Genomic DNA, 27,467 nt, shown 5'->3' on the forward strand with positions numbered 1-27,467 from the left:
TTAGATTATTGGACCGGCCCAATCAAATAAAACCCATTACTTTGTATTACCTGTAATTAATTCTTCAGTACATAAATGATCACAACGAGAGATTATGGTAATTCACTCTTTTACTTTTTTTTTTTTTTTTTTTTATTTATATCATAAATGTAATCATCCATATTCGAAGCTTAAGATAATTACGTAAAAGAAAAGAGGAGAGAGAGAGAGAGAGAGAGAGGACGAAATTTTATTTCTTGAGAGTAACACGAAATCGTTCTTCTGCAATTCAAACTTCGTCTCCCTCAATTCGAACTCTCGCTCTCGTCTTCGTCGCCGGAGGTCTTATCTCCGTCGTTTCTAGTCAGCGTTAACGATTTTATCAGGTGATCCATCTTTATACTCTGCTAGAAATTGGAAAAGTTGTCGTTCTCTCCGGATCGGATTATGAAACTCTGTGCGTTTGTTTAGTTGTTAATCGAGCTCATATTCTTGTTCCTTTTGATCCTTTTGCTTCTACTTTTTTGTGTATGCGAGAATTGAGTTGCCAAATTTATAGTTGACTGATTGATCAATTGTGATTACGGTAGATCCGCCAGGGGAAAATTGCGTCAGCGTTCTTGAGTTATTGCATGATTTCATCTCGAACTTATATGAATTTTTGTGTGTAGATTTGTTCAATTTTGGGATTTTGCTTATCGGATTTGAGCACCTTTGACGCCTTTATCTTTAACTGTTGTGTTCATTAGATTCTCTTTGATTCCTAAATTCGAATTAAGAAAGATTTGGGGCATATTGAAATGGGGTGTAATAGTAAGTGAGAACAAACTTAGGGATCAAAGTTCTAGGTTGATATAAACCTGTTGAATTATGGGATAATACAAGATGTAACCTTGAGGGGATTGTTGTGCTTTAGCTTACTTTGTGAACGAAATTGTTAGAGCTAAGTCTGTTCAATGTTAACTTGATCTTTTTTTTTTTTTTATCTCTTATTGCAGACAAAGGTAGATTCTCTGGTGGGTTTTGAGAGACAGACATGTTGCATGTGGTGGTTAATGTCTAGGTAATGAAGGCTATATGTGATAGATTTGTTCCTTCGAATTGTTCTTCATCAAACACAGGTGAAAAGCGTGATATATCCCGGGCATCTCTAGTTTCAGATTCGGCATCTAGTGATAACAATTCAGACTTGACGTTATGCCCGGATGTGGTTGCATCTTCCTCCCCTGTTTCTCAACAGTCTAAGGAAGCTTCAACTTCCGAGCATAAGCCAGATTGTACCACACATAACAGTTGGACAGTAATTTTTAAAACAGCTTCTATGGCTAGTGGGGCAATTAGGAGATTTCAAGAGCGTGTATTAGGGCCGAGTAGGACCGGTATTTCGAGCAGTACAAGTGAGATATGGCTCCTGGGTGTCTGTTATAAAATCTCAGACGGTGAATCCTCAGAAGAAGGAGATTCTGGTCATGTCTTGACCGCATTCGGACAAGATTTTTCATCCTTAATACTAATGACATATCGTAGAGGTTTGTATATTCACTTCAAACTCGAGCAAGCATAAAACTTTTCACAAATTACTCACTAAGTTAGTTTACAGGTTTTGAGCCTATTGGCGACACAGCTTATACTAGTGATGTTAACTGGGGTTGCATGCTTCGAAGCAGCCAGATGCTCTTTGCACAGGTATGCTTATTACTATTGTAGCTTGAGAATTCAAAACTTTACACGTATGTTCTAAATTTCCAGATCTTTAACAGGCATTGCTATTCCAAAGGCTGGGAAGGTCTTGGAGGAAAAAGGAATCTGAGGTTAGTTAAATGTGATATCCACTCTATGCCTTAACTACTGATTATACAATATAAGGAGCATAGATCTGGTTTCTCATGAGTCCAGTTTAAGTTAGCTTGTTTGGTTTAAAAATGCAGCCGCCTGAAGAGGAATACTTAGGGATATTAGAACTTTTTGGTGATTCTGAGGCTTCAGCATTCTCGATTCACAATCTTATACTAGCTGGAGAATCTTATGGCCTGGCTGCTGGGTCATGGGTAGGACCATATGCTGTTTGTCGATCATGGGAATCATTAGTTCGGAAGAAAAGAGAAGAAACTGATGTTAAAAACAAGTCGTTTTCCATGGCTGTTCATATCGTTTCTGGCAGTGAAGATGGAGAGAGAGGTGGAGCTCCAATTCTCTGTATTGAAGATGTCACCAAAAGTTGTGTGGAATTCTCAGAAGGGGAAACTGAGTGGACGCCAATTCTTCTCTTGGTGCCACTGGTTCTCGGACTTGACAAAGTGAACCCCAGGTTTGTGATTTTATCAAACTGATTGCTAGGCGATATGTACTATATTCAACTTTTCGTCTTCCTCAGAAGCTGTTCGATTAGTCTAAGGAAAAATTGATGGCTTGTAATTACATACACTCATTAATCTACATATACACTATGGAGAGGATATGATGACAGCAGAGTTTGAGTGACGTACTATCAAATTTGGCTAAATCTTTTCTGAAAAGACTATTATTTTGTTGCCAGGTACCTTCCATCTTTGATAGCCACTTTCACTTTCCCTCAAAGCCTCGGCATTTTGGGCGGCAAACCAGGTGCATCAACTTACATAGTTGGAGTTCAAGAAGACAAAGGCTTCTACCTTGATCCGCACGATGTTCAACAGGTTTTCTTCAACATTCCTTATAAATCCTTTAATAAAAACAAACAAGAATTACTGTAGTGTTTTACATCTGGCACGTTTTGATTTGAGGTTTCAAACATTTAAGGTGGTCCATATTTTCCTTATATTGTCCCCATCACATTCATTCATTAATCGTCTAATTTAGTTTGGAGACTGTTATTACTCAGTCCATGTGCTTCATATGACATTTCAGTGTCACTGATTGAGCCTTATCGGTAATGGTTGATAGGTAGTGACAGTCAACAAAGAAGATAGAGATGTTGACACATTGTCTTACCATTGCAAGTGAGTTTGATTGATTATTTTGCCTTATTTAGTGTTGTGTCTCTACATGATTCATACTTCTTATTCCTACTAAATATGGTACTGTGGTACAGTACACCCCGTTATGTTCCGCTGGAGTCACTTGACCCGTCACTAGCTCTCGGATTCTATTGCCCTGACAAAGGTATTTACTAGTTTCTAAGGATGGCCACAATTCTGATTACGCTTGGCTTTGCTTTACACTGATATATCTTCCAACTTTGTAACAGCTGATTTTGATGATTTCTGTATCCGAGCAACAAAGCTAGCTGGAGAATCCAATGGCGCTCCTCTCTTCACTGTTACTCAATCTCACAGAAGGAATGACTCCGGAATTGCAGAAAGCAGCAGCATAGTGACATCTACAGAGTTCTCTGGTGAGGAGGAACATGAAGATGACTGGCAATTACTTTGAACACTTTTTTTTTTTTTTACTTAGCCATTCTTTTTCATCATTGTGTGACTTTGTTCAATTATCGAAAATACCATTCTTTTTACATCGATACTAAGATTTGATGATGTTGTATAAATAATGAAAAACCCAAACCCCTTTGTTTTCTGTATTAAACTAATTATTAAGTATTAACGTTGACTTACGTAAGTCAAAAGTATTTTTAGACATAGATTGAAGAATACGAAAAAGGAAGACTCGAAAAACCAGAGGGAGTGTTGACGTGGATCCACTTCCCGCCATTCTTCTCCGCCGTCGTCGCCTTCACCATCATCGTCCCACTTTCTTCACCGCCACCGCCAATCATTGCCACCGCTTGGCCACTCAAGCTTCCTGCGAAAACCGACGTCATCGTCGTCACCGGGAGCCTAATCGTCTCCATAACAACCTTCCATTTCATCGAATCATCCTCGATTTCCCAACGAGGCTGACTCTGTCTCTCACTGTCAATAAAACACCATAACCTACAACCTCTAAAATCCCCGGCGGATTCAGCAGCAGCGGCGGTGGCGGTGGCGGTGGCGGTGCGACCTCTCGGGCTTAAATCAGGAAACGGCCAGACATTTTCGATTACAGACCAGGAATTCGAAACCGGATCGTAAATCTCGCCGTCGGATCGGAATTGGCCTTGCGTCTCCGTTCCGTAACCGCTCAACACGCAAAATCCAAGATCCGTAGCCATCGAGAATCCGTGGCACTCGTCTCTTCCTTCGGTCATCGGAGGAAGCGTCGTCCACTCGTCTTTCTCAACATCGTACACTTCAGCCGATCGGAGAGCGTTCTTCTGATCATCATGACCTCCGGCGACGTAAACCTTCCTCGAGCCAGCAGAAGCGCAAGCGAAGAACGATCTCGCCGCCGACATCGGTTTCCCTCTTCTCCACCTCCTTCCGCTTCCTTCTCCGGCGAAGAAATCCAAAACGAAGACATCTCTCACAGGCTGCAACGTCTCCGGATCCCAACCGCCGATCAAAAGCACTTTCCCAGCGTCCTGAACCGCAACGCACTCGCAGAACAGAGGAATCCGCTCAGGAATCGCGACGCGGTGCCACGTGTCAAGCGTCGCGTTATAAACGCTTAAACCGTAAAGTGGCGTCCCAGTCAGACGCGGTTGTTGCTGCTGCTGCTGGATCATCATCATCTGAGACTCGCTTCCTTCTTCTTCCTCTTTCTTCTTCTCACCACCGTCATCATCAGTCATCACCGGAGTCAGAGGTTGAACAAGGCAGAGAAGAGACTCGGCTTTCCCGAAACTGATCCGTTCCTTGTTGAAAGAAGGACGGGAGATAACACATTTCCATGAACGGCAAACGTGTTTCATGGAAGAATGAAACTCAAAAGGAACCCTAACCAAACACTCCATAGCTAATTCCTCAGGTAATCCTGGGATTAAATCTCCTTTAATCCAACCTGATTTCTTCTTTGACACTCCCATTATTAAACTAAATTAAGTAACAACAACTTTAGCTTACAAGAGACTTAAAAAAAAAAAAGAAGCTTCTTGAAACAACAAGATTCGACTATGATTTTGATATTATCGGAAACTGTAAAAGACACTCAAAGAAGATGTGATTGGGGTAAAAGCTAAGTGTTTGGGCAGAGGGTTTTTATAACAAAGGGAGATATAGGACACTGAACAAAGACGGTCCCTAGATGATAATTATCATCTTTCTTTATTTTTTTCTATAAAAAAAAAAAAAAAAATAGTTATCATCATTTCTTTTATTCTTGATATTTTCCGAAAGCAAACAACAACAAAAAATACAACACTAAATTTAAAACAATAGACAGATCTACAAATAGTTTAAAACTTGTTCAGTGAATATGCATCACACAACAAAAAAAATATAGTTAATCCAAAAATACGATAAAATGTAAAAGCCTTTAATAAGTTGACGAATATTTGCAATTTTATGTTTTGTTATTGTGTGAAATTACAAATCCTTCAATGATATAATAAATTAATAATAATTCATTTTTTCTTCCAAATAAATGAGTAAGGAGGACCACGCGATTTTCATCCAAAAATTATTTATTTCGTTTTTTTTTTTAGAGTTATATGTGAAGAAAAAAATGGCGTGAGGTATTTGATTCACTAAAAAAATCGTACGACAAGTATCAAAAATAATGTTATTATTATTTAGAGGGATAAATAATTGGGGTTCTAGAAGAAAGAAGTCCATGTGGATACGATGACTTATCTTCTTTCTTATCCGCAAGATCAACAATACGGTGACACATGGACCATAGCACCGTCGTCCTCTTCCAAAAATAATAAATATCATCTAACCATCTTCAATAATGTATGTATGTATATATCCAAAATATTAAAATATCAGTTACCCTTAAACGAATTAACGATTTTTTTTCTGAAAGTTTGACAGTGACGTAATTCTCATTTGTAAGACCTTTAGATATACGTTTAGATATCCTCGAGGTAGGTTTTAACTTTTTATAACAAGTACCACTTCAGTTAAGTTTAACTAGTTTAGTCCTAATTTATACCATAGATTCATGCATGTAACTAACAATTACTATTAGTTCACTTATATATAAATATTCGTCGAGTAGTACCACTGTTCATCAAAAATATAATATATTTTTTTTGTTTCTGAGCTAGACATAATTTGATGACAAGAACCAAAGAAATTGCTCTATTATTGTAACCCGAAAAAATCGATGGCGGAATGAAGTGACAATGAATAGTATTATCCAAAAATGCAATCAATGAGCTAGGAACATTTATAGGAATCGTAAGGGAGTGTGTGTGAGTGACATTAAAGGGTGTCTATATATGCTCCATTTCTGCAAATCACACTATAACTCCTACCCATCTGCCGACCTTTTTTTTCCCTTTATTTCTCTCGTGTCCTAAATTCCATCAAGATACGTCTCTTACTATTATTATTACAAACGTGTTTTCTTAACAAACGTATCTATTTGGAACTGTTTCTATAATTCCCTGTTTTAAACCTGTTCATGAAGCTTTCTAGTATAACTTTGTATCGGAATTGGTTACATACATTCTCGTTTTATGGGATCTGTTTTAGTCTTTTGAAAATTATGCTTGCTTTATTACCCTTCATTCTTATAACATTCTTTTTGATGTGAGATGTACATATGTAACCCTTGTTATGTACTAGTATAGATAACAAAGTTGACGGTAAATAAAAAAAGAATACTTTAAGATTCGAGTTTCAATCAAATGAGCATTCAAAGTAATAAACATTCGCTTCTTGTTTTCAGATAAAACTTTCACTTCTAAATTAACTAACAGTTTCATTTTGAACAAACATTTTACTAGGACGGTATTAATACTGGTCTATAATCAATGGCATTATAATAGTATGAAATTATGAACTTTGAAAGAACATAACCCAAATTAAATATAAGAATATGAGATTTAAAATATTAAAACTAGCTCGTTAAAGAATCTTGATTCATTTCTCCAAGACAAATTTTGATGAAAGAAAGGATTGAAAACGCCTCACAAAATGTTGTTTTAGTGTTCGTTGATAAATTCTATTTATAATTCGTCGTCAAGCATGAGAATGACGAGATTATTGACATTGTAACCATTCGGGAAAATAATTAATTGTAGCCGAAAAAAAAAATGATCGTATGCATAAAATAAAGAAAAATACGAGAAATGAGCTGTGTGCCTTCTAGAAGACCATCGATATATCTTTTCGTAATTTTCGCCTTTAAGGCTGGAAAACAAACGAGTGCGTACTACTCCCTACGCTTGAAATCTCTCATGCCTTTTTGGCTTTTCCAATTTAAACAATTTTTAGCATTACTGGAACAAAATTTATTTAAATTGGTGATCATTTTTATTTTTGCTAAAAGGTAAACTGCATATAAATGAATGTATTGGAATGTAAGTCCAAACACAATTAGTTAGTTCCTGGTCAAAAAAAAAAAAAGCTTTAAAAGCCAGACTTCAAATAATTGATGGAAATGTTCATTGTATTTCAATAGTTAGCGTGGTGTTCGTTGTATCTGTAGGGAATATTCGTATTTCAACCAAGGGTTCCAAGCTAGAGGGGCTACTGCTCCAACAGAAAAGGGCACTAAACCATTATTAATCAAATCACTAGCTGATCAACTAATTACGTCGAGAATTTAAAAAGAGTTTTTTTTTTAATCGAAGCTAGGCAAACACACATGCACACACACACACACAAAATAATAATAAAAGAAAAAAATAATTAGAAAAAAAGAAGCCGAAAGGTTAAAAACCTTGAAAAGAGGATATAAAACATTAGCAAATTTTTGGAGTATTTGAGTTAAAAACCTACAACTTAAAAGACTTCGCTGGAAGGTTTGCTCTGTTATCTCTCTTAGCTGGTGATTTGGCCGTTTCTTTGTTGCCGTTAATAACGCCGCCGTCCCAATTTCTTGTGGGCTTAAGGACTTCTCTCTCAGGTTTAGTTTACTGAGCAGAGCACTATCCGGAGATATCAATGTTTTCTGTCCGGCTTCAGACAATTATAAAATCTGGGTTTTCCTCTTTTGAAATCCTTCAGTTTCTGTTTCGGTAAGTTCCTAGCTTTCCCCTTGATTCTGTTCATCTTTATGGAGAAGCAATTGGATAAAGCAGAGCGCGGTTTTAGAGGTTCCCATACAATTCTTAGATCAAGATTCCTCTTTTTACTGCTCTCCGCCAACCTTTTGTGCGGATAGCCTTGAAGCAAGTTCCTCAAAGAGTTCTCCGCCGGTGATATCTTCGTCGAAAAGGCCTAGGCCTTGGTTAAAAAATTCCAAAGGCAGAAAAGGTAAAAATCTCAATACTATGGAGTCAAATTTGGATAATAAACTTGATAATTCTGGAAAGAGTGATATAAAGGAAAAAGGAAAGGGGTTGGCCAAAGGTCTCCAGAGAGACAATGATTCGGTGGTTCCAGGAGAACTGCCGCAAGACCAATAGATATATTATGCTGGAATGTTCAAGGGCTGGGGAATCCTTGGACAATTCGTCTTCTCAAGGAAATGAGAAAAACTCATTTCCCTGATATCTTATTCCTCATGGAGACAAAAAAAACTCTTTTGGCTTTGTGGAAAAGGTTCAAGGTTGGATAGGCTATAATAATCTTAGAACTGTTGAACCAGAAGGTTGTAGTGGTGTATTAGCTCTTTTTTGGAAAGATAGTGTTGATATTGAGTTTCTGGGAGTAGACAAAAACTTTATAGATATGAAAGTTTCTAGCGGTTCAAAGATGTGGTATGTTTCTTGTGTTTATGGGAATCCGATTACTAGTCTTCGTTACTTAGTTTGGGATAAAATCTCAAGAGTTTGGTTTGCTAAGAAAAGAAGCCTGGTGTATGCTTGGTGATTTTAATGCCTTACTATCAAATGGAGATAAGTTGGGGGGACCATTGCGAGACCTAAGTTCCTTTCACCCTTTTCAAACTTTTCTTGCTAATTGTGACATGTGTGAACTTGGTAGCTCTGGAAATGGTTTTACTTGGGGTGGTGTTCGGAATAAACAGTGGATCCAATGTAGACTTGATCGATGCTTTGGGAATCCAGCCTGGTTTTCTTTATTTCCCAATAGTCATCAGTGGTTTTTGGAGAAATTAGGATCAGACCATAAGCCTGTTTTGGTTAAATTTACAAGTGACAAAGAATTGTTCAGGAATCAATTCTGGTTTGACAAGAGATGGGCTGAGGATCCTTCTTTATTGGAAGTAATCCAGAAAGTGTGGAATGAAATGAGCACATTAAGTTCTGATTGCTCTGTTCTGGCGAGAAATGAAAATTGCAAAAAGGCTATTGGCATTTGGAAGAAACAAGCAAGGACTAATTCAGAGATCAGGATTAAAAGATTAAGAAAAGAGTTGGCAAGTCACTATGAAGCCTTGAAGCCTAACTTCAGAAGGATAAATGCGATTAAAAGAGACCTTGCTATAGCATTTCGGGAAGAAGAAATTTACTGGAGACAAAAAAGTACAGAGAAATGGCTTCTTGATGGGGATAGGAATACCAAATTTTTCCAAGCATCAGTGAAAGCTGCTAGAATGAAAAATTCTTTACCTTTCATTATAGATGACACTGGTGTAGAGCAATTTGGTGAACAACAGAAAGGTGAAGTGGCTGTTAATTATTTCTCTAAGCTTTTCACATCATCTGCACCTTCGCAGATTAGTGCTTTACTGTATAACTTTCAGCCGAGAGTTTCAATCAGTATGAATCAAGACCTCTCTAAGGAAATTACAGTCTCTGAGATACAACAAGCTGCCTTCTCAATTAGTAGTGAGAGTGCTCCGGGTTCTGATGGGCTCACTGGTTTCTTTTTCAAAAAGTTTTGGCCAGTAATTCATGATCAGGTCAATAAAGAGGTGCTCTCCTTTTTTGCCACGGGGAATCTTCCGGTGGAATGGAATCATACGCTGTTGTGTTTGATCCCCAAAATTCAAGCTCCAAAAAGAATGTCGGATCTCAGGCCAATCAGTTTGTGCTTAGTGATTTATAAGATTGTCTCAAAAATTCTGGTGAATAGACTGAAAAAACATTTATCTTCCATAATCTCTCCTACTCAGGCTGCTTTTGTCTCAGAAAGACTGATTTCTGATAATATCTTAATAGCACATGAAATTGTTCATAGTCTTCACACTCTTCCAAGTGTTTCTCAGGAGTTTATGATGGTTAAAACTGATATATCAAAAGCTTATGATCGGGTAGAATGGAGTTTTTTGAAAGATATACTTATTGCTCTAGGATTTCATGATCGTTGGATCGCTTGGGTTATGGGCTGTGTAACATCGGTGAACTATTCAGTGTTAGTTAATGGAGAATCTTATGGTTCATTTCAACCTGAAAGAGGAATCAGACAGGGGGATCCTCTTTCCCTTTTCTTGTTTGTGCTCTGTACTGAAGCTTTGGTTCATCTCTTCAATCAAGCTGCTAGTGAAGGTAAAATTTCTGGTATTCAATTTCATCATTCTGGTCCAGCAATCAATCATTTGCTATTTGCAGATGATAGCCTCTTTATTTGTAAAGCTAATAGAGATCAATGTGCTGAGATGATGAGTTGTTTACAGAAATATGAAAGGATATCTGGTCAAATGATTAATAAAACAAAATCAGCGATGACTTTTGGAATTAAATCAGATCAGAGGGATTGGCAGTGGATAAAAGAAAATTCTGGGATTAGATTCGAAGGTGGAACTGGGAAATACTTAGGCCTTCCTGAATGTTTAAGTGGTTCAAAACAGCAGCTTTTGGGATTCATCAAGGATAGGTTACAGTCTAGGTTAATTGGTTGGTATGCTAAGAATTTATCTTAAGGGGGTAAGGAAACGCTTTTAAAATCTGTTGCTTTGGCATTACCTGTCTATGCCATGTCATGTTACAAGTTGCCTAAGGATACAATCAAGAAATTGATTTCTGTAATGATGGACTTTTGGTGGAATAATACTCAAGATCAAAAGAAAATCCACTAGCTGAGCTATGAGAAGTTGACTCTACCGAAAAAGGATGGGGGCTTTGGTTTTAAAGACTTGGAAATCTTTAATCAGGCGTTGCTAGCTAAACAAGCTTGGAGGCTTCTCCATGATTCAGATTGCCTCTTCTCAAGATTTTTGAAAAGTAGATATTTTGCTACTGGTGATTTTCTAGATGCAACAGTGGGGCGGAGTCCTTCATTTGGATGGAGAAGTATCTTGTTTGGTAAAGAGCTCCTGACTAAAGGTCTGAAGCGTGTTATAGGGAATGGGAAAAACACTCTTGTTTGGATAGACAACTGGTTATTTGATGGCACTGCTAAACGACCCGTTGGTAATCAGTCTCTTATGAACATTAATCTTCGAGTAGCTGATCTTTTAGCTCATCACTCTGGCATGTGGAATGATACTCTTTTAAGAAGCTTGTTTCACCAGTCGGAGGTTAAAATCATAAAGGCTATACGACCAAGGGTAGGTTATACTGATTCGTTTTGCTGGGGTGAAACTAGGAATGGAGTTTATTCTGTGAGTTTGGGTTACTCTATGATGTTTGGATTGAGGAAAAAAGAACTCATTGCATCTGCTGAAGCTCGTCCAACTAGAAACCCGGTTCTACAAGCTTGTTGGGATGTGTCAACCTCTCCTAAAATTCAGATCTTTCTTTGGAAAGCTCTTCATGGGGCTCTTGCAGTTAATGAAAGATTGAGAACACGGGCAATAAGAGTGTTCGATGGGTGCATTTTTTTGTGGTGCAGAGACTGAATCGATTAATCATATCTTGTTTCTTTGTCCTTATTCAAGACAAGTTTGGGCCCTCTCTAACATTCCTTCTCCACTTTTGGGTTTTGGTAACTCAGAATTTGAGAATATGTATCATCTATTTAGCTTGAACAAGATAGAGAATTCTTGGCGGATCTTAATTCAGCCTTTGCTTGGATATTGTGGCATTTATGGAAAGCCCGAAATAAGTTGCTTTTTGAAGGTGTCAGCATGTCACCGCCTGACTTGGTACAAAAAGCATGGAATGATACTTCAGAATGGTTTGTAGTGCATAATCAAGACTCCCACCTTAAACAATCTGACATTGTTCAAGCTGCAAGGTGGACTCCTCCTTTACTTGGTGAGGTTAAATGCAATATTGGCTTTTCTTGGTCCAAAAGATTTTCTTTGTCGGGAGCTTCTTGGGTGGTGAGAGATCATGTTGGCAATGGCATTCTTCACAGTAGACGGTCCTTTGCTTCGGTTTACTCTGTCTTTGAGGCTAAAATAAAGAGTTGGGAATGGGCTTTAGAGAGTATGGCAAGTTTGCATGTGGAGAATGTTACATTTGGGGCATCTTCTTTGGAAATTATCCAGGCGCTGCATAATCCTAGCGCCGCTAGGTTGCACTGAAACGGGTACAGGAACAGGAATCGGGTACGGAAACGGAGACGGAAAACGGTGAAGTAAAAATTTATAGATACGGGTACGGTATGGGTACTTCAATAAACATATAAGAAAATATACCCATACCTTGAATAAGAGGGGATTAGTAAAGTTAATGGGAAAAGGAGAGAGGGGAAAAGAGTGTAGAAAGTAGAAAAACATGAAGAAATGAAAATATGCTTATGATAAGCGTGCTTTGAATGAAATGAAATGGATGCAAATATCAAAAAATTCGATGTTATCTTCCCCTAAAGCATCTAAGGCGTCCCCATAGAGTCCCCGTAGACTTTCCCTCCCCAACATTTCCCCGGTACGGGGACGACTACCAAATAGATGTACCCGTGCATCATAGTCCTAGCCACGGGCCTGCATTTTCAGGTTTCATTGGCCTCTTATCCTTCTTGGCAAAGATAAACCAAACTGGTTTCTGCTTTATGAACCTACCATGTGTAACATTGGGGCCACTCTAATTGCAAATAGTGTTACGATGGATCTGAGGTTGTCTTCTTATGTGGCTTGTGGTTTCCCCATATGGTTGAAAGGTTTTTTTGAGAATGAACAAAGGGTGCTATCTACGTCTATAAGCTAGTAAATTCTCTATGTTTCCTTATCAGGTTTTTTTAGTTTCTAGTTTTTAAATATGGATATATATATATATATATATATATTTGGGTTTATCGGTCATCGATTGACTGGGGTCTTGAATCTTCCCAGAAAAAAACAAAAGCAGAAGACTTTTTGGGTTTTAAGCGGTCAATATATCTCTATAATCATTTCTTCTTTGGTTTGCTTTCCCTTTTGTTTTTTTTGACTTTTCTTCTCTTTTTTTTTTTTTTTTCCATCAAACACTCCACTATATTACATTAAAGGTTAACATGCTTCCTTTGACGAGGAGCCAAATACACCAATAAACTTACACAGGAGGAAAAGATAAGTTACAATCAATAAATTTAAGACATACATCAAACAAGCTTTGAAGCTTAATTTAGAACCATAAAAGTTAGAAAATAAACAAAGGGGACAACAAGTCCAGGAAATAAAGAGTTGCCCCACAAAGTGAGGCCATTCGAGGTAGAGAATGACCGACCACTGCCACATAGTCAGCCACTTTGATAACCATTGCCGCAGACATTGCAAAAGAATGATCGCGATGTTTGGATTCCGTACGTACGGTGTTTGGATTCCGTATGTGCGCCAAAGGTCCCTGAACGATCGCGGTGTTTTCTTCTCTTATCAGATAAACTCTTGTACTACATTACCTTAGTACTTTTATTTACTCCTATATATTATCCTCCCTCGGTTCTTTTTTATACTGTAACTTTCCTTCTCTTTTCTTTTACCCTTCCAATGTCCGACGAACTGTGGAATGATTTGCAGTATATGGTTCTGGGCCGAGATGACCCGGAACTGTTTGTTCCACATGTAGCTTATGCTGGAGTTCTTGCTAGAAACAGGGTTAGTTTGATTGGGCGTCCTCTTAATACCAACGAGCAAGAGCTTAGGCGTGTGATCCTTGCGCTGCCTAACTCCTAGGGTTTATCTGCTAGGGTGCATGGACGTGTTTTGGATGATAGATTTGTCCAGTTTTGGTTCCGGTCGGAGTCTGATTTGAGAGCTGTGCTCAGAAGGGGTCCTTGGTTGTTTAATAATTGGTTTGTGGCTTTGCAAAGATGGGAAGACTATCCTGCAAATGTTTTCCTCACCTCTATTGACCTATGCAGTGCCGGCTTAAATGGGGGACAACCGGTGCGACTGCCCCGGGTCCACCAAATTAGGGGGCACAAAAAAAATTTCAGTTCTTAATATGTATCAAGTTTTTTTTTTTTAAGTATAAGCTGACGAAAAAAAAACAAGTTTGAGTGAATCCAAGTTTGATGAGTTAATGGGCCAAAATCAAAATTAAATTATTGGGCCAAATTGGTTTTGTTATTTATAGGATTTACGGTAATTGGTGGAAATAAGGAATCGGTGATCTTTGTCTTTTATGTTTACGTACGAAGCTTTTCATCTTCCCATCCCATTCACATGACCACAACACACAAGTCTCTTTTTTCCAACAAGCGATCTCCATAGCCGACTAGCCGTTAAGCAGCAGACAACAAGTTTTTGAGTAATGTTCTATTTGATTCTTGCTCTGCTTTTTTCTAAACTAGTATTTTGTATTCTAATTTCTAAAATTGGAACTCGCTAATCACTAACAACTGTTTTTTTCAGGTTTATATTTGTTCATTTGTTCTTCTAGCATTCATATAATCAGATTCATTCCCCAATAGCCCAGCCCCAAAATCCAGGTGCTATTCTTCTTTTTTCTTTGCATCTAGTTAAGATTGCATCATGCCAGGACAGAAACCGGGATGTCAGAAAAGAAAAAAAAGAAAACAAGATGAATTGTTTGTTCAATCACTAAGAGGCTCTTTAGATAAATTTGTGACAAGAGCAAGTGCTAATGAAAATTCAGAATCTGGTGGTGCTAATGAAAATTCAGAATCTGGTGGTGGTGGTATAAATAATCCCGATGATAGTAGTCACTTGAGTGAGCATGATAATGTGGTTAATGCATCTAATGTTGAAAGTTTAAATGTTTGTGAAACCCCAAATTCTCGTGTTGATATTTTTGATCCAAGGTATTGGGAAAACCTTGATAATAAAATGAGAGATGTGTTAGTTGAAAAAGGACCTCAAAGAGAATTGAGTCTTGTGTTTCCTTTAGATGCAAACAAGATGCGTTTCTCATATAATTATTATTCTAGGAAGCTGCGTAATGGGGAAACTAGTGACAGAAATTGGTTGGTTTACTCCACACATGTGAACAAGGTTTATTGCTTTTGTTGCAAATTGTTTAAATCTAGAAATTGTTCAAATATGCTTGCTTTAGCTAATGATGGTTATAATGACTGGAAGCATCTTAGTGAGAGACTTAAAGATCATGAGAAAAGTGTAGAGCATATGAATAACATGAAAACTTGGAAAGAGCTGAAAGTTAGATTTGAGAAGAATCTCACAATTGATAAACCACTACAGAAAGAAATTGCTAAAGAGAAAGAACGTTGGAGGTTTGTCTTAGCTAGAATAATTGCTGTTGTAAAATTTCTTGCTAAAAGAAATCTAGCATTTCGTGGAAAAAATGAAAAACTTTACCAAGATAACAATGGTAATTTCTTAGGTGCTATTGAAATGATTGCAGAATTTGATTTGATAATCCAAGATCATATTAGACGCATTCATAGTCATGAAATTCATTGTCATTATCTTGGTCATAATATTCAAAATGAGTTTATCTCTCTTTTGGCTCATAATGTTCAGCTTTCCATCGTTAAAACCATTAAAGAGTCTAGGTACTTTTCTGTCATTCTTGATTGCACACCGGATGTGAGCCATCAAGAGCAAATGACTTTGATAATTCGATGTGTGAAAATATCAAACAGAAAAGCAAGTGTAGAAGAGTACTTCTTAGAGTTTCTAAAGGTGGATGACACCACTGGTTTAGGTCTCTTTGATAAGTTACTAGATGCTTTAAAGTCTCTTACTCTTGAGTTTGAGAATATTAGAGGTCAAGGTTATGATAATGGTTCTAACATGAAAGGAAAACATCAAGGTGTTCAAAAGCGATTACTTGATGTAAATCCAAAAGCTTTGTATATGCCGTGTGCTTGTCATAGTCTGAATCTTGTGGTTAGTGATATGGCTCATTCATGTGTAAAAGCTATTTCTTTCTTTGGAATTGTGCAACGCATATATGCATTATTTTCTAGTTCTTCTAAGAGATGGAAAATTTTGCTTGATCATGTTCCTTGCTTTACTGTAAAATCTTTGTGTAACACACGTTGGGAGAGTCGAATTAAAAGTGTCAAAGCTATTAGGTTCCAAGCTCCACAAGTAAGATCAGCTTTATTGGAATTATATGAGTCTTGTGATGATGTTATGACAAAGAGTGATGCTGAAAGTTTGATCATGGCATTTGATAATTTTGAATTTATCCTTGGCATTGTTATTTGGTATGATATTTTGTTTGCCATTAACTCAGTGAGTAAGAATTTACAGTCTAAATCATTTTGCATTGATAATGCTTTAAAACAATTGCAAGGTGTGTGTTTGTTTTTTGAGAAGTATAGACATGAAGGGTTTAGTTCTAGTTTGAGTATAGCTCAAACTATTGCTCGTGATATGGATGTAGATCCTATATTTCCACAGAAGCGTCGTGTTTTCAGAAAAAAAAGTTTGATGAAATTGGTTTGGATGAGGAAATACAATCTAGTGAAGATGCATTTAGAGTCAATTACTTTTTGGTTGTGGTGGACATGGCAATCACTTCGGTGAAGACCAGATTTGATCAAATGAAAACTTTTGAAAGTGTTTTTGGTTTCTTATTTGATTCGAAAAAGTTAAAGACATTACATGATAGTGATTTACAAGAGCATTGCTGTAACTTATGCAAAACTTTTTCTCATGGTAACTCGTCGGATGTTGATTCAGATGATCTTTTTTCAGAATTGAGAGTGCTTCAAACGACTTTACCTGATGTGTCAATGGAACCTACTGAAGTTCTTGAGTTCGTTAAAGATATTGGTTGTTATCCAAATGTTTCAATTGCATATAGAATCATGTTAACTATACCGGTGACAGTCGCTTCAGCGGAGAGAAGCTTTTCAAAACTAAAATTATTGAAAAATTATCTAAGATCTTCAATGTCTCAAGAAAGGTTGAATGGTTTAGCTATTTTGTGCATCGAAAAAAACATATTGGAGAGCATTGATACTGAAACTATTATTCATGATTTTGCATCGACTAAAACTCGTAAAAATAGGATTTTGTGATCCTTTATATCTTTCAAGAATGAGTATTGGCTTCTGTTTTTTTTTCAAGTGTGAAAGGATGTGAAAGTTTACATATATGGAGATGGAAAGGATAAAACAAGCTTACAAGGCCAGCTAGAAGCAGAGGAGAGCACAAAGTTACAAGAAAAGCAAGGAAAGGAGAGCACACTCGAAATTTATCTTTTTTGTGTGACTGTTTATTTACATCTGTTGGAGGAAAAATTGCAAAATGACATTGTTGTTGCTTTCTTTTTGTAAACGTTCTTTTATCTTTTGCTATCCTTTTGTGAACAACTTTTTTTTATGTGTAATAGATGTTCTGTTCTGTTTTTTGCCCCGGGGTCTCTATAATGCTCAAGCCGGCACTGGACCTATGGGTCCAAGTAAGAGGTATACCCTTACCTTATGTGTCTGAAACAACTGTTCGTTTCATTGCTAATAATACTCTTGGAGAGGTTGTTGAACTGGATTTCAATGAGGAGACATCTACGCAGATAGCTTTTATCAGACTTAAGATCAGAATTGGTATATCAGACCGTCTCAGGTTTTTTAGAAGAGTCAGATTTGAATCAGGTGAAGGGGCCATGATTGGCTTTGAGTATGAGAAACTCATACGGATCTGCACCAACTGTTGTCGTATCAATCATGACTCTAATCATTTTCCGTACCTGGCTCCCCCTATCGTTCATGAGGACTGCTTAGAGGTTCCAATTTTTCCTGCTAGAGAAGAAAGTGAGGGTTCTGATCTTCGCCGAGTCCCTGAAGCCCCTCAGTTAGAACAGAGCTCTGAGTTATCCTCTTACTCTCCCATCTCTCAACCACCAAGACCGGTTCATCCTGCACCTTCTTTGGAGGAATTTCTTGCTGCTCACCATCTCCACAGGGGTCCTTCCTCAAGCTCCAGATCTTTAAAAGAATCTTCAGATTCTAGAAAAGCTAAAGGAAAACTTGAACTGGGTGAGAGTTCTAAGAGAAGGAAAGGAAAGCAGATACAAGTGGAGCCTGTAAGAAACACTCGACAATGCAGAAAGGATCCTGGCGTGAGGTTCTACCCAGTGAATCCTGAACCTCCTTGAAAAGTTTTTAAGGCAGTCAAAAATCTCAGAGAATTCTAACATAAAAGCCGACTCTTCTCTCTGGGATTTTCTTTTTGGTTTATGGTTTTTTAGTTTCCTTAAATAATCATCTTCTTTCTCTTGGTTAAGTTAGTGGATGCTTGTTACACCTTTTGGTGTGGTTTGAGCTTCGTGTTTGATGAAAGCTAAAGGTTGTGAAGAAATTCATGAAGACCTTTACAAGAAATATTTTTGTAGAGGAGGAGATGGTGTGTCCGAATCAGTCATTAATCTTGCTTATGAAGTATGCTTTGAGACTAGATACAATGATCTTCATTGTATGGGAGGTCTTACTGTGGTGTGATGACGATGGACTTCCTTCATCATCTTCCAACTAATTATCGTGTTTATGTTGTTTTCTAAAGTTACTTGTCTTTGCTGTAATAACTTTGAATCTCCAAAACGGTCTCTCCATGTATGGATGAAGATATGGTTTGATTTATAAAAGGAACTTTTTGGAAAAAAAAAAAAAAACATTGGCAAATGAATCGAATAAAACTTGTTTATAAAGAACTTTCTACCGAACACAAAACAAAAAGACGTAAGAGTTTGTTTGTCTTTTATGTCAACGAAGATTACATGCATGAGTAAAAGAGGAAATGCAAAATATGAAATATAAGAGCACCAGATTCTAATCAAGGGCTACCTAGCTAGATGTTGATCCATCTTGTTCTCGTCTAGTCATTCCCCTACGTGCAACGGTATCATACATTTGGAACGGCGCCAAAAAGATAGCGACTTCTCATCACGGGGTTATCACAATTGATTTAGATGGGGAATACCAAATCTAGGAAGAGATATATGCATATGCCTTTTTAATGAAGTATAGAGCGATAAAAATGAATCCCAGGCCTTTGAGCGATAAAACAAGTTAAATAAGTTTATAATCAAGCTGAATCTCTGAACCAAAAGGATAATATCAGAATACCATCAAGTGATTCACACTTTGGACCAGAGTTAGAGCACATCACTACAAGAAAAAGTGAATATTGTTACATGCATGTAATGCGACAAGGATCTTGATTCTTATCATATGTTACATTTCTATATCGACCTAGATTGGTAATAGGTTCTGCATTGATCAAGCTTGTCTCTAGATTTTGATTCACTGGAGATCCTAAGAAAAGGGATATTTATAATTACACAGGTACGAAATTTCCGAGAATCTAAGAGAATGATCATCAGATAAAGAGTATCCGTAAAAGCAGTACGAGGTTGCGATGTTGTTGTGCTGCTGGATTAAACACATCTCTAGATCTTTCTTATATCTGAATTTTATTGGTTTTAGATCTATACGAAATTCAGATATAAGAAAAACAAGGATGTTTACAAAGGCATACATGTCTCTGCACTTCTATATCTTTTAGGTATTTTTAAATATTTGAACTAAAACTTCTTACAAATCAATTAGAAATGCACAATTTAAACACATGTAATGCGATAAGGGTCTTGATTCTTATCATATGTTACATATCTATAGATAATAACATTTATATATCGACCTAGATTGGTAATAGGTTATGCATTGACCAAGCTTGTCTCTAGATTTTGATTCACTCGAGATCTTAAAGAAGGGGATATTAATAATTGATTTAGTTAAGTATCAACATGTCTGCGTGTTGCAAAATGTTTGTGTGAAGCTAAAAAACCCATGAGATTACAAGTCCCTTTCTTATTCGTTTTGACATGCATAGAAGTTACACGTAGTGTGGCCATGATTGATGCCATATTTTTGACACAAATCATATATAATATCAGAAATATTAAAAATCGTCAAGATTCGTGCTTACACTATAGATGACAACAACATTTTCTTTCTTTTCAAATTTTCTATTAAATGTTCCAAACTAGTACGATTGGATTAGCCTAGTGTATTTTTAAATAAGATAAGCATGTGTTAGCGGAAAAGACAATGGCAATTTCCTTTTATTTAACCTGTGAAGGGAATTTACTCCAATATATTTAGCCACCCAGTCTAGAGTTAAAAACTGTTTGCTATTGGTATATGAACGTATGAAACGATTAGGTTTAAGTATTTATGACAGTAAACAACAAAGGTTGTTGTAGTATAGTGGTAAGTATTTCCGCCTGGGTCGGGTGACCCGGGTTCGATCTCCGGCAACGGCGTTAATTTTTTTTATTTCGAACAAACTAAAAGATATTCTTCAAATAATACTGATGGCTTCGTCCGGGTTCGAACCGGAGACCTTCAGTGTGTTAAACTGACGTGATAACCAACTACACCACGAAACCCTTTTGCTCTTACAATCAGGGGGAATATTAATCAACCAAAAACGTTTACATCCACATATCAATCAACTAGAGTTCCATCTCCACCTCAAGCTGGTACGAAAGCTGAATCGTTTTGTTAATAAATAAATGCGAATTTGGATGAACCATTATTATTATTTTTAATGAAATAATATCAACCCATAGAAAAGAAAATTATTAAGGGAGACGAGGTTAACCGACAAGCTGTAGTTGGTAAAACACAGCTTCATTCTAATATCTCCAATAGGACCCAAGAAGAGAAATGTAAGCAGCTGAAAAAGGCTTGGCGATTTGAAGAGCATTTATAAGTCTTTTAACCGAGGAATCCAACATTAAAAGGAGACACAAGGTCGTTAGTTGCTAAACATGAAGGATAGGTATTGATTCTGTTTTCAAACCGACAAAAAAAAAAAAAAAAAAAAAACCAAAACAACAAACCCAAAAGCAAGAGTCAGGAAAAGAGAAAAACAAGCATAAGAAAAATAACTAGAGAGAGATTCCTCATTCCTCAGCAGCGCTTGCTGCACTCAGATCGACACTTAGGTCCAGTTGCTACAACATAAGAAAACACACAAAATTGACGTCAAAGATGTAAAAGAATCCCGAGACTTTTATTTTCCCATTGCATCAACATATATATTCATTGAGAATTTCAGAACATTTACCTTTCCGGTGATTAGGGTATACATGTTCAACACATCCGCCACAGTTGTTTCAAAGTGTGTTGTAGCATCATAGCTCTGTGAGAACAAGGAAAGGGTTAAATACTTAAAACCATCCAACTTAAAGTAGGCGCAACCATAGAAAATATAGATGGGTCTCGCTCACTGTTGAAATAAAGCAGTTGTCCAAAGCAGGCTCATTGACAGGCTCGTATCTATCATACATGTCGAAGAATATCTCATCAACAGGACCCAACAGATCGGTACCAGGCTTTAGTTCGGTCTGAGGGTTATCAGTCTCTGCATCTGTAGACACAAATGCGATGAACTTTCCCTTGGGAGCAACGTTGTGGGAGTACGAACAACAGAAGACATACCTGTCAGTGTGTTCACAACATCAGAACCAACAAAAATAGCAAGATAATGATTACAAATGGCGAAACAAACATCACTGTATTTTCACGTATGACAAATTATTCTGTGTGTGCGTGCACAATTTAAGCTGTGGTTCCAAATAAACGTAACTTTATATATCCAGCTACATGTATGAAGGAATATCTTATAGCACGCTTAAAAACATATCTCAAAATGACATTCAGATAGAGCTTAGGTACCAGAGGATTTTAAAAAATGCATATGCACCAGGCCTTTCACTTCCTTTTAGTCACTGGCTTATCGAGATAAAGGCAAAAGAACTTACATATCCGATTTGCGGGCCAACTGTTTCTGAGGTATGATGACCTGGACTGAGTGAGAATCGTTCGTGTTTGGAATTGGGTGGCTCATAATGGCGATGGCCCGAGCAACCCTGCCAATCTTCCTCACCTGTTTGAGTGTGATTAATCATCATATTAGGAGACATTCCAAACGAATATAATATCCAAAAAAACGAACACATTTTCAAAAAGTTCTGACCAAGACCACAGTCTAATATAAAAACCATCGAAAATCAACCAGCATAATGAACAGACAATAGGTCCAGCAACGAAAGTCATAACGGTCCTGCTTTACTGGATCAATATGGACACAGTTAAATCATAATCGAATATTTAAGCATGCTAAGAACTGCAATATTACCTTGTTTGACAGGTAGGAAGGGTCACACACAACCTTTTTGCATTTGGCAGTCTCTCCCTCAGATGTTACACCAGTAACCTTGCCTTCCTCGTCAAACTCTACCTGGCATAAGATTAACATTGCTGTAAATGAGTACAGCGTCCCTCCAATACAATCTCATACCCCATTCCCCTCTTACAGAATTTGCATCACAAGAAAACAGAGAGCTGTAATGATGAGTAATACCTTGCACTCAGGTTTGTTCAACATATATGTCCCACCATAGACAGCACTAAGTCGTGCAAATGCCTGAACAAAGAGAAGAGATAGAGAGAAGGATTAAGAAATAATCATCTAAAACTTAAAAAATTCAAGCAACGAAGGCAACGATCGAAATGACAGAAAAACCTGAGGTAGTTCTCCCAACCCATAGAGAGGATAAATATATGGAGAGGTTCCTTGAAAACGTGCAAGAGATTCCGCATAGAGCTAACATGCCATTTTAAAAAAGAATGTCAACTTAACTGCTTAGAACAAAATGTAGAGATTTTAAGACAGGAGAGACAATTCTGAAAAAAGTTCACCTTCATTCTCATCACAGTATCGAAGGCGGGTTGATGAAGATGTTGGTCATTCGTGTGAAGTGCCACTGCGTGACCAATAAAGTCAATAGTGTTGTCATCAAGGCCAAATTTCCTGCCAAAAGTATCACATAAAATGGTCAGCCACGCATAATCTTAATTGAATGTCAGTAACACCATAAACGCTAGAAGGAATCAGAACATCTGCTTACGCAATCAGTTCCTTTGTTGTAACTCTGGTCAAATCCATTCCATTGTGCGTTTTTGGGTCCTTCTCATCGTATTCCTGAACAAAACTGAAAAACTTGCCGGCTCGACGTTTCTCAAATATACCCATGAGAGGAGATTTCAGGGCCTCCATAGGAGTAGCTGGCACCTTTTGAACCTGTACAAAAATTTTCATCAACAGTTAAAGAGGTTATCAGGAAAATGATTTTGTAAAATGCTGTAACCGATACATCAATGTCAAGCTTGTACCTTTCCTTTAACGAAAACGTAGCTACCATCAACAGCTTTGAAGGAGAGATACTTTGTAACATCAGTATGGATAAGAGTACGAACAAGCTTGCCATTTCCCATCATAAACTGGTCACAATGGCATTGAGAGACAAGAGTTAGAAAAGTGTCACTGATAAAATAAGCATAAAAACAAAACGATGGTAAGCTATAATACCTTAGGCGTCATGTCAACATTGTAATCCCGGCTAGCACCTAAGTGCTCAGGAGCCTTCTCTTCTCCCCTGAACTTCTTCCAAAGCTGGTTGAGATTGAGCGATGTTGATTCTCCACCGTAGTAGTCATTCCTGTCCATGTGAAGCACCTACTCAAAAGATAATCCAGAAGAAAACATCAGATCATGAGGTCAATTCAAAACATGAAACATCAGATCGCATGACAACAAAATTCCCCTATTTCTCAAATCATTATTACAGAGCAACCAATCATCTCATCACTCACATCTAATCCATACAAAAATTGAAAAAATTCGAGCTCAGATTATACAATCGGAGATCTAATATCGGGCCGAGATCCGTTCATCGAGGATCAAATAACATAGAAGATTTGAATCCAAAAAACATCAATCATGAATTCAGATAAGAAGGGAAAACGAATCGAGAGAAAAGAGGATCGAGACCTTGACACCATCGACGGAAAGGAGGCCGCTGAGGATACACTCCTTGAGACCGGTGCCGAGAACGATAACCTCGTACTCTTCATCCATGGCTGGCTGATTCCGAAAGGTTCGTAGAGCAGACGAGAGAAAGAAGAGATCGGTGAATACAGAGAGAGTTGTGAGATCGTTCTAGAGTAACCAAGTTTGTCTATTAGAAGAAAAAAAAAAAAGATGCCTTGTTTGTGGAATGGGTAATTAAGGTTTCGATGGCATAACCGTAATTACAAATAACCAGATGTCGTCGATTCATATTTTTAAAAAATAAATAATAATTTCTCCCGGATCTACTAGTTTAACTAACACTTCAAGTCTTTGACTAAACTCAAAGCTAATTTGTCCCCCCCCCCCCCAAAAAAACTAATAAACTAAGACAATTGATTTTGAAATTTAATTCTATTCGAAAATTTCTTACACTCACACTATAATTTTCAGATTTTTAATTTTAGTGAAATACCTTCAAAACTTCAATTAGATATTTTTTGTAATGGAAGTTGCCAACTATTTGTATAATATATACCAAAACTCTTAATCATGTCTATTTGTGCTTTAAAAAAAAAGTAGTTGATGTTGAAAATATTATTATCCATTAATTAGTATTAGATATGTCAAGCAAATTATGACATTTTTCGAATTTGATCAAGAGAATAAAGTAAAATATGCCAAAAGTAAAATATTGGCATTTTTATTTAAGTGACGAGATGTGGGCATGCAACTTACAATTTTTTTTTTTTTTTTTTTTTTTTTTTTTTTTTTTTTTTTTTGGCTAAAGTGGGCTTTTCATTAAAGGCTAAATGGAAATGGAGATAGAGTTCATTAGGGAGGTTTTTGCTAACGCATTGGCTTTCCTGTTTTTTTCTCGAGAGACATAGCGAAAATCACAAAAGAGAAAATAAGAGGATATAATCAGGATATCTTGGAGAATCCTGTGGAGTCACCGATTTTATGGCTGCGATAAGTTGAGTTGAGTCAGAAGTTAGAGAGATTTTTGTGAAACCAAGCCTTGATGCATGTTTGAGTGCATGGAGAGCATCCAGTCCTTCAGCCATTAGAGGCGATCTAACGTGATCTGCTTTGCCTGAATCTACAAGGTGGTAGTTCGATCTGCGATTGGAGAATACCCATCCTAGTCCAGCTAGTTTCGATGTCCCATCCCACGCCGCATCTGACTTGCACAGTACTACGTCAGATTCCAGAGGTTTGAGCACTTGCTTGGTTCGAATTGGTTGGGGGTCTGACGAGTTTATCTGTGTCGCATGCCATTCCCGAGCTAAGGTAATTGCCTGAATAAGCGTTTCGCCTGGTGTCGCGTGTTTTTGTTTGAAAACTTGACTATTTTGTTTGGTTCAGATCTTCCACATAATCCAGGGATGAAGCGGCCCAGAGCCAATTCCAACCGGTGGTAGACATATGCTGTGATGGAGACTTTCAAGATGTGCTCTGGTCGTGGTGAATTGATCTGGATCCATCGGGTCCTTGAAAGGCGTTAAGTACCATACCTGTCTCACAAAGATGCAGGTGAAAAACAGGTGGTTAGTGGTTTCAATATCTCCACAAAAAGGGCAGCGAGCTTCCTGATTGATGTTTCTGCTTCTGAGTTGTTCTCCCACTGGTAATGCTCCTTTCATCAATTTCCACATGAAGAACTTTATTTTTGGCGAGACCAATACTTTCCAGATATGGGAGTTCCAATTGAAGTCTCTGTTTATGTCTTGTTGCAGAGATGAGTCTTGGTTCCTTGTTACGCTTTCGTAGTACCCAGATTTGGCAGAGTATAGTCCTGAGTTTGTGGGGAGCCAAACAAATTCATCATTTCCACCAAGCTTGCTAAGCTTGATCTCCAGATAATTTGGCAGTGTTTGCAGGATTTTCTCTTTGTCCCAGTCCAAAGTGACAGGCGAGATTAGGTGAGAGACAGTAAGTTCTCGAGTCGTTTCTGTAGCTTGTCCCATTGGGGTGAGTGGAGAGATAAGAGAGATCCATGGATCTTTCCAGAGATGGGTATTAGTCCCATTTCCAATTACCCTTCCCAACTGAGACTTGAGCAGGTCCTTACCAATGCATATTCCTCTCCATCCATGTGATGTGTTTGCAGGAGCCACACTATCAAGGAAGGAGGTTGTATGGCAGTATTTTCCCAATAGGACCTTTGCCAGCAAACATTTTGGATTTGTTAGGATTCTCCAACTGATCTTTCCAAAAAGAGCGTCATTGAATTGTTGTAAGTCTCTGAACACTAAGCCTCCTTCTCCTTTGGATTGTGTGAGTTTTTGCCAGAGACCCAACACATTTTCTTCTTTTCCATACTTGAGTCCCACCAGAATCGTGTAAGCACAGATTGGATTCTTTTGTACAGGGAGGAGGGGAGCTTGAAGCAGGTCATAGAGTATGTTGGCATTGCAACCAGTACTGATTTTAATAGTGTGGTCTTTCCCGCGGTGAATAGAAACCTTGAAGACCAGTTGTGGGCTCTATGTCCGATTCGATCCACTATTGATGTGAAGATGTCTTTCTTTTTCCTACCAAAAAGTTCAGGGAACCCTAGATATTTTCCCAAACCTCCTTCCTTCTGGATCCCTAATTGTTCTTTGATGTTGTTTTTGATTTCAGGAGACATTTTTGCTGAGAAGGTGATGGCTGATTTTGATGCATTTATCATTTGGCCCAAAGCTTCTTCATATTTTCTCAAGATCTCAGTCAAATTGTAGCAGTTTTGTTGGTCAGCCTTGCAGAAGAACATTGTATCGTCAGCAAAGAGGAGGTGAGTGAGTCTTGGGCTGTTCTTTCCAACGTTGATCTCAGTAAGAGATTGATCCTATTGTGCTTTTTTGCAGAGACCCGTTAGAACTTCACTGCACAGAATAAACAAATATGGGGAGAGTGGGTCGCCTTGCCGGATTCCTCTCTAAGGATGGATCAGACCCTGCGTAGAACCATTCAGAAGGTAAGAGTAGCTCACTGTAGTTACACATTGTATAATCCAGTTTATCCAAGTTTGGTGGAAACCCAGTCTCTCTAGAACATCAACTAGAAAACCCCATTATATTCCATTGTATGCTTTACTCATGTCAGTTTTAACTGCCATATAACATCTCTTTTTTGTTGTAGATGAGTGGAGGTAATGGAGTACCTCATGGGTGATGATGAAATTATCAGATATTGCTCTTTGCGGCACAAAGGCAGATTGATTCTGCGACACAATGCTATGGAGAATAGGTTGAAGTCTTTTGGTAAGGATCTTACCTATTATCTTGTAGTATACAGAGCATAACGCTATTGGCCTGTAATCTCACATCTTCTTTGGGCTTTGAATCTTTGGTATCAACCTAACATGTGTGTTGTTGATCCTTTGTGGTAGGACCCCTGTTGTGAAGAATTGTTGGATCTCTCGGGATAGTTGAGGGCCCACTGTTTGCCAATTGGATTGGAAGAAGCAAGCTGAGAAGCCATCAGGCCCATGAGCCTTATCAAGATGAATGGAGAAACAAGCTGCTTTTATC

The 27,467-nt window shown here is 37.7% G+C and overlaps 4 protein-coding genes and 1 non-coding gene across 6 annotated transcripts; 2 read left to right on the forward strand and 3 right to left on the reverse strand.

Annotated features, from left to right (window-relative positions):
* Nucleotides 1-95: 95 nt before the first annotated feature.
* Nucleotides 96-3,576, forward strand: LOC104699920 (cysteine protease ATG4b). Of its 2 annotated transcripts, XM_010415317.3 has the most exons (10): nt 166-365; nt 978-1,042; nt 1,134-1,508; nt 1,580-1,665; nt 1,740-1,790; nt 1,908-2,287; nt 2,516-2,654; nt 2,902-2,957; nt 3,050-3,120; nt 3,206-3,576. In XM_010415317.3, exons 3-10 carry the CDS (start codon nt 1,301-1,303, stop codon nt 3,388-3,390), a joined length of 1,176 nt encoding a protein of 391 aa, XP_010413619.1. In that variant the 5' UTR covers nt 166-365; nt 978-1,042; nt 1,134-1,300; the 3' UTR covers nt 3,391-3,576. The 2 variants fall into 2 exon arrangements, with proteins under 2 accessions (XP_010413618.1, XP_010413619.1); XM_010415316.3 differs by having other exon boundaries at nt 96-365; nt 978-1,508.
* Nucleotides 3,526-4,861, reverse strand: LOC104699919 (F-box/kelch-repeat protein SKIP20). The gene has a single exon (XM_010415314.3). The coding sequence runs from the start codon at nt 4,859-4,861 to the stop codon at nt 3,590-3,592; it is 1,272 nt and encodes a 423-aa protein (XP_010413616.1). The 3' UTR covers nt 3,526-3,589.
* Nucleotides 4,862-9,141: 4,280 nt separating this feature from the next.
* On the forward strand, nt 9,142-12,264 carry LOC104704195 (uncharacterized). Its single transcript, XM_087457629.1, has 4 exons — nt 9,142-10,624; nt 10,718-10,818; nt 10,948-11,586; nt 11,758-12,264. Exons 1-4 carry the CDS (start codon nt 9,142-9,144, stop codon nt 12,262-12,264), a joined length of 2,730 nt encoding a protein of 909 aa, XP_087313755.1.
* Nucleotides 12,265-20,405: 8,141 nt separating this feature from the next.
* On the reverse strand, nt 20,406-20,479 carry TRNAV-AAC (transfer RNA valine (anticodon AAC)). Its single transcript has one exon. It is a non-coding gene; the product is annotated as a tRNA-Val (tRNA).
* Nucleotides 20,480-20,785: 306 nt separating this feature from the next.
* Nucleotides 20,786-24,199, reverse strand: LOC104699921 (guanosine nucleotide diphosphate dissociation inhibitor 2). Its single transcript, XM_010415318.3, has 12 exons — nt 23,932-24,199; nt 23,470-23,616; nt 23,274-23,381; nt 23,009-23,181; nt 22,800-22,911; nt 22,624-22,704; nt 22,462-22,524; nt 22,237-22,338; nt 21,860-21,984; nt 21,326-21,536; nt 21,163-21,237; nt 20,786-21,049 (listed from the first exon to the last, which is right to left on the reverse strand). Exons 1-12 carry the CDS (start codon nt 24,016-24,018, stop codon nt 20,999-21,001), a joined length of 1,335 nt encoding a protein of 444 aa, XP_010413620.2. The 5' UTR covers nt 24,019-24,199; the 3' UTR covers nt 20,786-20,998.
* Nucleotides 24,200-27,467: the final 3,268 nt, after the last annotated feature.

This window comes from Camelina sativa, chromosome 7 (assembly GCF_030686135.1).
Source record: "Camelina sativa cultivar CO46 ecotype springtype chromosome 7, ASM3068613v1".
Classification (NCBI taxonomy): domain Eukaryota; kingdom Viridiplantae; phylum Streptophyta; class Magnoliopsida; order Brassicales; family Brassicaceae; genus Camelina; species Camelina sativa.

Coding starts and splice junctions, on each gene's coding strand:
- LOC104699920 (XM_010415316.3), top strand. CDS start 1,046: ATGAAGGCTATATGTGATAGATTTGTTCCTTCGAATTGTTCTTCATCA. Junction 2,958..3,049: donor ACATTGTCTTACCATTGCAA/GTGAGTTTGATT, acceptor ACTGTGGTACAG/TACACCCCGTTATGTTCCGC. Junction 3,121..3,205: donor ATTCTATTGCCCTGACAAAG/GTATTTACTAGT, acceptor ACTTTGTAACAG/CTGATTTTGATGATTTCTGT.
- LOC104704195 (XM_087457629.1), top strand. CDS start 9,142: ATGAGCACATTAAGTTCTGATTGCTCTGTTCTGGCGAGAAATGAAAAT. Junction 10,819..10,947: donor CAATCAAGAAATTGATTTCT/GTAATGATGGAC, acceptor ATCTTTAATCAG/GCGTTGCTAGCTAAACAAGC. Junction 11,587..11,757: donor ATGAAAGATTGAGAACACGG/GCAATAAGAGTG, acceptor TCATCTATTTAG/CTTGAACAAGATAGAGAATT.
- LOC104699921 (XM_010415318.3), bottom strand. CDS start 24,018: ATGGATGAAGAGTACGAGGTTATCGTTCTCGGCACCGGTCTCAAGGAG. Junction 23,182..23,273: donor ACGTTTTCGTTAAAGGAAAG/GTACAAGCTTGA, acceptor ATTTTTGTACAG/GTTCAAAAGGTGCCAGCTAC. Junction 21,537..21,859: donor TTGGCCCGCAAATCGGATAT/GTAAGTTCTTTT, acceptor ACACACTGACAG/GTATGTCTTCTGTTGTTCGT.
- LOC104699919 (XM_010415314.3), bottom strand. CDS start 4,861: ATGGGAGTGTCAAAGAAGAAATCAGGTTGGATTAAAGGAGATTTAATC.